At 33.9% G+C, this 10764-nt stretch overlaps 1 protein-coding gene across 3 annotated transcripts in view; it reads right to left on the reverse strand.

The window, feature by feature from the left end:
* ADAM2 (ADAM metallopeptidase domain 2) overlaps positions 1–10764 on the reverse strand; it is a 107135-nt gene that overhangs the window by 15276 nt on the left and 81095 nt on the right. For all 3 annotated transcript variants that reach the window (XM_077773073.1, XM_077773072.1, XM_077773071.1), the window contains 2 exons: positions 8980–9085; positions 5437–5620 (listed from right to left, as the gene is read on the reverse strand). In XM_077773073.1, coding sequence (XP_077629199.1) covers positions 5437–5620; positions 8980–9085 — 290 coding nt within the window. The remainder of the gene's footprint in view (positions 1–5436; positions 5621–8979; positions 9086–10764) is intronic.

The raw sequence follows: 10764 nt of genomic DNA on the forward strand, positions 1-10764 counted from the left end.
TTAAATTAAAAAAAATGTTTATTCACTTATTTTGAGAGAGAGAGTGAGAGTGAGAAAGAATGTGTGTGAGCAGGGGAGGGGCAGAGAGAGAGAAAAAGAGAGAATCCCAAGCAGGCTCTGCTGTCAGCACAGAAGCCAATGCGGGGCTCGATCCCATAAACTATGAGATCATGATCTGAGCTGATATCAAGAGTTGGAATCGCAAATGACTGAGCCACCCAAGTGTCCCTAGAAAAGGAAGAAGGATTTTAAATAAAAAACTTAAATTTCTACCACAAAGAAACAAACACAAACAAGCAGACAAACCCAGAGGGCTCAGAAGGAAGGAAATAACAAAGATTAGAGCAGAAATAAAAAATAGAAAAACAAATTAGAGAATAAAAATTAAAGACCAAAAAAACTGAAAAAACTCTTACCTAGAATTACTAAAATAAAGAAATAATATTCAAATAAGTAAATTAGAAATGAAGGCGGGCACACTGTTATCAATTTGTCAGAAATAACAAGCTTTATAAGATGAAAAACTGAGAGCCAACATTCAGGTAAGCTAATAAAATGAACAAATTTTTAAGGACACCTCATCTACCAACATTAAATAAAAAATAACTAGAAAATATGACTGGACCTATAACTCATAAAGAGATTAAAGCAGTAGTCAAAATCCTTAAAACAAAGAAAATTCCTGGACCAGATAGCTTCACTGGTGACATTTACTAAAGATTTACAGAATTTCACCAAATATTTAAATCAATCTTTCTCAAACTCTTTGAACAAATGTAACAGGAGGGCACACTTCCACATCCATTCTATGAAGCCAGAATTACCCTCATATAAGAACCAAGGATACTATAATAAAGGAAAACTAAAAATAAATATTGATTGTAAATATTAATGCAATGTCCTCAACAAAACATGAGTAAACAGAATTCAACAGCATATCAATTTGCATATCATGACCACATAGGTTTAATTTATGGAAAGTGGGAATGATTCAACATGCAAAAATCAATATAATACACTCCGTTAAAGGAACAGAGGAGGAAAAAAACCACACCATATCAAATGAAGCAGAAAAATCATATGACAAAATCGAACACCTTTTAATGATAAAAAAAAATCTAACGAATTAGGAATAGAAGGAAACTATCTCAATATGATAAGGACTATCTATGAAAAAAAAATGCCCCTCTAATTCCCAGGGAAGATGGCAGAAGAAGACTAGGCTCCCCTCATCCCATGGATAACTATGGGATGACTAGACCACAAACTAGACAACATCCATATCAGTGTAAATAATCCCCCCAAAATAACCCATAGACTGGCAGAACAGAGTCTCCACAGCTAAATGTAGAAAAGAGACCACCTCAGACAGGGCATGAAGGGATGGTCCAGAGCTCAACAGAATTGCAGGACTGTCCACAAGAGGGAGAGATACCTCAAGTGTGGAGAAAAGAGAGAAAGAATCCCTCACACCAGGATACTCAGGCATGGGGAACTCTCATGGGAAAGACAAATCCCCATAACATTTGGCTTTGAAAACAAGGGGCATAATGTCACAAATTCTCACAATTAGTGTGGCTTAATGCCTGGAACTTTAAAAATCACTGGGCTTGCCTCTGGGAGAGCCTGGAAAAGTAATTGGATACTTGAGCCCTTAAAGAGACAGAACAACAAACAGCCCTTTGGAGATGGGGCATAGAAGCAGCAGTGTGAAAAACACTCGGGGTATATGAGAGAGAGATTTGTGTATCAGTCTCTGGGACTGAGCTGGAAGGGAGGGATCTTTAGGAGGCTTTTCCAGGAACAAAGGAGCTAGAGGGCACCGTTTCTCTTCTCTGGCCCACAGACTAGACACACAGATGCCTGTGGTAACAACACAGCATCAACATTCCATCTAGCTTGCTAGTAGGCCACCCTGCCCCAGCATTCTCCTGAAAACATATCCGGTCCTCCCACAGCCGACCCGCACAAACCTTGCTAACTGTGCCCCTGAGTTCTCCTACAAATATCTTCCATCCAATATGCCATGTTGGGCTCTGTGCTGACAGCTCAGAGCCTGGAGCCTGCTTCAGAGTCTGTGTCTCCCTCTCTCTCTGCCCCTCTATGCTCTCTCTCTATCAAAAATAAATGAACATTTAAAAAAAACTAAATAAAGAAGAGTTAATACTTATTCTTCTCAAACTATCCCATAAAATATCAGAGGAAGAAAATCTTCCAAGTTTGTTCCATGAGAACCACATTATCCTGATAACCAAACCAGATAAAGACACTACAAAAAGAGAGAATGAGAGAGAACAACAGATCAGTATCTCTGATGAACAGACACAAAAATTCTCAACAAACAGACAAAATTCCTCAACAAAATGTTAGCAAACGAAATCTACCAATACATTTAAAAAAATCATTTACCACATGGTTCCCCTGGGTGGCTCAGTCAGTTAAGTGTCCGGCTCTTGATTTTGGCTCAGATCATAATCTCACAGCTCATGGGTTCAAGCCCGCATCACGCTCCATGTTGATGGTGCAGAGCCTGCTTGAGATTCTGTCTCCCCCTCTCTGTCCATCCTCTGCTTGATCTCCCTCTCTGCCTCACACACTCTCTATCACAATAAATAAATATTTAAAAAATAACAAAATAAAATAAATTTTTAAAAAATCATTTACCATAATCAAGTTGGATTTATTCCCAAGATGAAAAAGTAGTTCAATATCCACAACTTAAGTCAATGTGATACATTACATAAGTAAGAAAAAGTATAGGGGCACCTAGGTGGCTTAGTTGGTTGGGCGTCCAACTTCAGCCCAAGTAATGATGTCACAGCTAATGAGTTTGAGCTCTACATCAGTTCCTCTGTGCTGGTAGCACAGAGAGAGTGGAGCTTGCTTTGAATTCTGTGTCTTTTTCTTTCTCTGCCACTCTCTTTCTCTCAAAAATAAACATTAAAAAACTTGTTTAAATAAGTATAAAAAATCATATGATCGTTTTAATAGATGCAGAAAAGGCATTTGTAATAAAAGCCCTCAACAGAGTAGATTTAGAGGAAACATACCTCAATAACAAAGGCCATCTATGAAAAACCCATAACATCGTCCTCAATGGGGAAAAACTAAGAGCTTTTCCCTTAAGATGCAAGTGAGACAAAAATATCCAGTATCATTGCTTTTATTTAAAAAAAGTACTAGAAATCCTAGCCACAGTAATCAGATCATAAAAAGAAATAAAATTAGTAAAGAAGAAGTAAAACTTTTACTATCTGGCAGATGAAATGAAACTCTATATAGAAAACTAAATCCACCAAAAAGCTATTAGAACTGATAAATGAATATAGTAAGGTTGTAGGACACAAAGTCAATATACAGAACATTTCTACACACTAATAATGAAGTAGCAGAAAGGAAAACTAAGAAAACAATACACTTAAAATTAAACCAAAAATAATAGAATACCTAGGAATGAACTTAAGCAAGAAGGTGAGGGGTGCCTGGGTGGCTCAGTTGGTTAAGTGTTGGACTTCAGCTCAGATCATCATCTCGTGGTTCATGGGTTTGAGCCCCTGTCAGGCTCTGTGCTGACATCTCAGAGCCTGGAGCCTGTTTCAGATTCTGTGCCTCCCTCTCTCTCTGACCCTCCCCTACTCACACTCTCTCTCTCTCTCTCTCAGAAATAAATGAAACATTAAAAAAAATTTTAAGAAAAGCAAGAAGGTGAAAGAATTATACTCTGAAAACTATAGAACATTGATAAAAGAAATTAAAGATGACACAAATAATAAGATATTATATGCTCATGGACTGGAAGAACAAATATAGTTACAATGTCCAGACTATCTAAAGCAATCTTCAGATTTAATCCAATCCCTATCAAAATACTAACAACGTTTTTCACAGGACTATAAAAAGTAATCCTAAAATATGTATGGAATCACAAAAGACCCTGAATAGCCAAGGCAATCTTGAACACACACACACACACACACACACACACACACACAACAAAACTATAATCTCTGGAAATTTTGATTCCTTAGGCCTGAGATGGTCATGTCTGGGAATGTTTTTGTGAGTAGAGCTTCTGGTGATTCTTAGGGATCAGGCAGATTTGGGAAATAGTGGTGTGGCAATTAAGCGTAAGGTTTTGCAATTAGATGGGTCTGGGTTCTAGTCATATTTCATTTAATTGCTAGCTGAGGCNGTCTTGAAGAAAACACACACACACACACACACACACACACACACACAACAAAACTATAATCTCTGGAAATTTTGATTCCTTAGGCCTGAGATGGTCATGTCTGGGAATGTTTTTGTGAGTAGAGTTTCTGGTGATTCTTAGGGATCAGGCAGATTTGGGAAATAGTGGTGTGGCAATTAAGCGTAAGGTTTTGCAATTAGATGGGTCTGGGTTCTAGTCATATTTCATTTAATTGCTAGCTGAGGCACATAAATCACCTCCTTAAGTCTTCAATTCCTCTAATAACAGTACTTACCTCATATAATTATTGAAAGGACTAAAATAAATAAGATATATAAAGAGTAGGGCTCATAAATATGCAGCAAACATTTTCTATTATAATTATGTACTATTTAACAATAATCAGACAACTATTTGTGTATTTATGGCCAATGATGAAGATTCATTCCTTGCCCTCTGGAAATGTGCCAGTTATTGGGGGGCGGGGGATAGAGATATATATAAGGGAAGGAAGGAAAGGGGAGGTGGGTGAGGGGGAAGTAGGCGGGGCAATGGTCAAAATGGGTGATGGGTATTTAGGAGGGCACTTATGGTGATGAGCACTTGATATAAAAGAGATGAATCTCTAAATTCTACACTTGAAACCAGTACAACATTATATATTAACTAATTTGAATTTAAATATAATATTGGAAGAAAAAAATTCAAGTATTACATATATATGAAATATAGTTATACTAAATATTTTATATTTTTGTGTATGGGTATATAAATAAAGAGTTGGAAAGTTCATGAACATGTTAAGTAGTTATATCTCATATATATGCACTTAAATGATTTTGCTTTTATCTCCTTATTTTTAGTATTTTCATCACTAAAATGAATGTATATTATATTAACAGCTCTTTTAAATTAATTCTATTAAAAGATGATTTTTGGCATGAATTACATCTCTATGTAACATGAGACAATTTAATAAAATATAGTGAATGAACAGTATGATTCTTCATTCAGTGAAGATACAATAATTCCCAGAAAAAAGTATTAAGTAGTCAATAAGTATTCATAGAAAGATAATCTGCATGGATGCAGATTTAAAATGTTTTTTTCTTATTTTTAAAGTTTTCATTTTTTATTCTTGAAATCGAAAATGTACACTTCAATTATGAGAAAAATATTAAATATGGATTTGAAAATAGAGTATAAAATATTAGGAATTTATTTGAGGAAAAAGGACTACCTACCTTATTATTACCACAAACGGTTCCTTCTTTTACCCACATCATTTTGCCAACTATAAAATCAGGTGGAAAGTCCAATGCAACACATATGTGTCCATTTATGTTGGCATAAATAGCAGTGGCATTTGGAATATTAATTATTTCTTCTTTTTTATATTCACATATTAATTTTCCACACTGCACATCCCTATAATTTACCAAAAATGAAATAATTCGCCTTCAATAGAAAGATATTAGAATATCATTTATAAATCAAAAAGATTTAGGTAAAGCACTGAAGCCTTACAAAAAGATTCATGCAATTAATTGTAAAACAACAAACAATATAAAAGCCTTGCTTGCATTGTTAGTAATAACTGAACATTTTAATAATTTTGAACCAGTTCCCAGTTAGCCTGATTCTTTCACTGTTGTTTGATTCTTAAACAGTTCCACACTTATTCCACTTTTAAAAATTGGTAAAGTTAGTCTAAATACCAGTCTCTTTGGATTTTCTTTTTAATTTTTCGAACAGAATTCCTCCTCTCAGGATGTTGGGTCCCAAACTGACAAGACATTGAATCCCACATCCAAGAAGCATTATATATAATAAATATTAAAATAAAACTACTAAGATACATCATAATGATAGTGCTATAAACCACAGAAAAAGTGATAAAGGTAATCAGAATATTAAAAAACAAATCAAAAGAGAAATAATACAATTTAAGATGGACTTTCCAACAGAAACAATGGAAACCAGATTATTGAATGATAAATTCAAAATATGAAACAAACTATCTACTGTCTTCCTATTTTATGTGCAGAGAAAATATCTCTCAAAATGAAATATGGTATTTCAGACAATAATTGAGAACATTTATCACCAGCAGTATCGGACTAAAGAAAATGTAGATCAAGTTCTTCACACTACAGGGAATTGATCCTAGATGGAAGCTTACAGAACTACAAAATGTAGATAGTTTTATCAGATGAGGAAGTCCCTTTTTATTCCTAGTTAGATGAGAGTATTTATCATGGATCAGTGCTAGATTTTGTGATAAATGAGACATAGAATAAAGAAAATTGTACAGAAAAATCTACATAAGGAAGCTATAAAAAAGAGAAGATATATTTAAGTCATCTACTCTGCAGACAAGCATAAAACTGGGCCAATTTGTCAAAACAACTATTTCAGCGCTATAAAACTTATCAAAACAAATAAAAATGTGAGAAGTATTTGTGGAAAGCTGCCCTAAAACCAAGAGAAGTGGAAACTGTGCTCTTCTTTACTGAGTCTCCTCCTGTGCCCTTTCTCAGATCACTTGATGCTGATATTTTACCAGAGGCAGGGTTCGTCATGAAAACTATTAAATTAAATTTCAGGAGAGTAGTTCTAGATATGGTAAAGAGGACAAAACACTTCACCCATCAATACTTTGAATAAAGGTAGCAAGTTTGGTAGGGAAAGAATGTAAAACCAGCAGCACTGTGAGCCTGAGACTGAGATCCCAGTTGGGGTTAGTGGCAGATAAGGCAAAAATTAAAGCCACAATCCTAGAAGTAATAACTCCATGAAGGGTAGTGATAAACTATCCTTATATTACATTCCTAGCTGACAGGGAAGCTACATGCATATACTGGATATGTCTGAGAAGGAATGATGGGAAGCAACACCAGTGGAAACTAAATTTGCCTTGAATCCAAACATGCTCCCTTATTACAAAGAAAACCTAAGGCCGCATGGCTCTAGTGATAAATTCTATGAAATACATGAAAAAATTTTACTAATTCTACACAAACATTTACAGAAAATGAGAAAAATAAAACTCTAACTCATTTTATGAGGCAAATATTATTCTGACATCCAAGCAAAGAGAAGGCGCCACAATAAATGTACATGGACACAAAAATTCTTGACAAAATATTAGCAAACCATATCTAGAATTACATAAAATGATTAGACACCATGACTAAGTGGGATTTACCTAGCAATGCAACATCGGGTTAATATCTAAGAGCCAAGTCACAGAATAAAGGGGAAGGGAACACATAATTATTTCAAAAGGCACAGAAATAACATTTCATAAAATCCAGCACCGATTCTTGATAAACACATCTAGCTGAAGTGGGAATAGAAAGGAACTTCCTCAGATAGATAACAGCTGTATGAGTAACTGACTAGTAACATCATGGTTAAAGTTGAAAAATTAAATGCTATCACTTTTTAATCAGGAACAAGACAAACACTTCTGTTTTCACCATATTATGGTAATAGAGCACATATTTCTCAGATACTATAACAGAATCATAATCCATAAAAAACACAAATGAATAAATTGGGCTTCATCAAAATTAAAGTCTTCTGGTCTTTGAAAGATGTCATTAAGTAAAGAAAAGGGATAGATTTAGAGAAAATATTTACATTTCATAGATACGATAAATATATTCTGGATATGTAAAATATTTTTTCAATTTAATAAAAACAACAAAACACAATTTGAAAATGGGCTACAGATTTAGCAAGACAATTTACCCAAGAAGATATGAAAATGGCTAACAATCACATGGAGGACTGATCATTTCATAAATTAGTACATAAATTCAAAGTAAAACCAGAGTAATTTTACCTTTTTGGAATGGCCAAAAGAAAATAAACAACAACAACAAAACCCTGCAAGCAAGTTGTGACAATGCCAAATGTTAGTGAAATTGTACACTGTTGATGGAAATGTAAAATTTTACACTCACTCCACAAAATACTTGGAAACCTTCTTACAATATTAAACATATATGGAGAAATCATAAACTTGAATAAACTGATAACCTGCAAAGAAATTGAATCAGTAATCAAAACTCTCCCAAAAAACAAGTCCAAGAACAAATGGTTTCATAAGCAAATTCCAAAAAAAAAAAAAAAATTTAAAGAAGACTTAATACCTAATCTTCTCAAACTATTCCTAATCTTCTCAAACTATTCCAAAAATAGAAAATGAAGCAAAACTTCCAAATTCATTCTATGAAGTCAGGATTACCCTGATATCAAAACCAGAAAAACACACCACTAAAACAGAAAATTATAGGCCAATATCTCAGGCCAAAATTGATGCAAAAATTCTCAATAAAATACAAACTGAATCCAACAACACATTTTTTAAAAATCATCATTTTCAGGTAGGACTTATTCCTGTGTTGCAAAAGTGGTTCAGTATTTCCAAATTAACCAACATGAGACACCACATTAATAAAGTATAAGAAGCATCTAATCATTTCAATAGATGCAGAAAAAAGATCTGTACAATATCCATTCATGATAAAAACCCTCAACAAAATTATATATATATATGTATATATATTAATTAAACACTCTGTGGGACAGTAAAAGGGATCATGGGGTGTATGAGAAAGAGCAGTACAGATATTCTGTGTTAAAGACATAATTTGATTAAATATAGTCTAACTTCATGGTCAGGTAATATTTTGATTACTCATAAGCTTAATTATCTGTTGTATTTTCTAACTTAAGGCAATAAATACAGTTTCTCAGATAGATTTCTTAAAGCATACTTAGGTTTACACTGTGTGTATCCTGAAGGCCCTGAACCACAGTTCCCAGATTGATCAGTCTTAGAATTAAGGTAAGCATAACACTCTTCAGGACCAAAATCTGCACCTGAAAAAGATGTGTGGTGAGTTTTATTTAGCTTATATTACTTTAAAATAATTCATAAATATATTTAAAATTCTGATGTGCTTTAAAGTATATTGCACAAAATTTCCATAATGCAAATTGGAAACAAAGACTAGAGTTAAGATCACACAAAATCATTTAGATAAAATATTTAAAAATTGAAGGCACTCTTGTCAAAAAGATACCTTAAAATTAACCATGGTGTGCAGTTATCTTCTAATTTTTAGTAAGTCTAGATATCTATAAGTGTATACGAAACTTTAAAAGTTGACTTATTGGTCAATAATCTAATTTATATAAATGTCTTTTCAAGTCAAACCACTAAACTAATATCTTATTGTTTTATATTTTCCTTAGACCAAAAAATCATGGAGTCTCAGTTTTTACACTCAATCTCCAATCCATGCACATAATGTGTTCAGTTCTCATAAAATCCAACCAACGGATATTATTTATTATAACATCCATTAGTTCTACCATAGTTGGAGGAGTAAGCTGAAAATTTTTGATAGGAAGATTTAACCACTGCATTATGGTGCTGAAGAAAAATGGTGCACCGTAAGAGGATCCACAGGGACATATCCAGATCTTAGCTGAAACTCCCACAGGCTCTAGTAAACTGGAAATAAGGAGTTTATTTTATACCAGAAGTCATTTTAAAACCTGGTTATTGGTGAGAAGTCAAAATTATTTGCTTAGCTAGGAAAGCAGGTCATTTGGTGGACATAAAAAATAGGCCAAAGTTAAAGTTACAGTGACAAAATTAGGGACTCAAGGGGTAACATATAGTTTATTCCCCTCAAGAATTTTTCCTGCTTCTAAAAGTGTGAAGAGCAGGGGATTAAAATATAAGGAGATGACTTCCATAAAGCAGTGTGGGTTTTTTTGTTTTTTGTTTTTTTGTTTTTGTTTTTTGGGTTTTTTTGTTTATGTTTTTGGTTTTGGGTTTTTTTTTTGCAGTTTCTGTGTTGCGGGTACGTAGTTGCCAAAGGAGTCTCAGTAAATATCACTCTCAACTGAAAACCCTGGAGAGTTATGGCCATAGAAACAACAGTGAACTAGAGAGACTGAACTTTATTTATTTAAACTCTGACCAAAGCTTAATACATATCACTTTCTCACTTCTTTAAAGTGGTTAGTTCCTCGTTTCATACACTTAACAGAAAAAAAGATGGATAATAGTAGTATCTATTAAAAAAAAACATTTTAGACTGAAAGCAGAGCTTCAAAAGGTAGAAATTGAAGACAACAAAAGAAATTTAACTAGAAATGTGTCATTATCATTCAAGAAAAAACAAAGATATCTACCTATATTAAAACAGTTGATGAAGAGAACATGATACATTATATAAATTGCAAAGACATAAATATGCAAGAAGAAAAAGTATAAAAAATAAATTGAAGGGGCGCCTTGGGTGGCTCAGTCTGTTAAACATCCGACTTCGGCTCAGGTCATGATCTCACGGTTCATGGGTTTGAGCCCCGCGTTGGGCTCTGTGCTGACTGCCAGCTCAGAGCCTGGAGCCTGTTTCAGATTCTGTGTCTCCCTCTCCCTCTGACCCTCTTCTGTTCACGCCGTCTCTCTCTCTTTCTCTCTCTCAGAAATAAATAAAAAATAAATAAATTATAAAAAAACAAAAAAAATTGAAATAATTATGGAG

The sequence above is a fragment of the Crocuta crocuta genome, unplaced genomic scaffold (assembly GCF_008692635.1).
Source record: "Crocuta crocuta isolate KB4526 unplaced genomic scaffold, BGI_CrCroc_1.0 scaffold177, whole genome shotgun sequence".
In the NCBI taxonomy this organism is placed as follows: domain Eukaryota; kingdom Metazoa; phylum Chordata; class Mammalia; order Carnivora; family Hyaenidae; genus Crocuta; species Crocuta crocuta.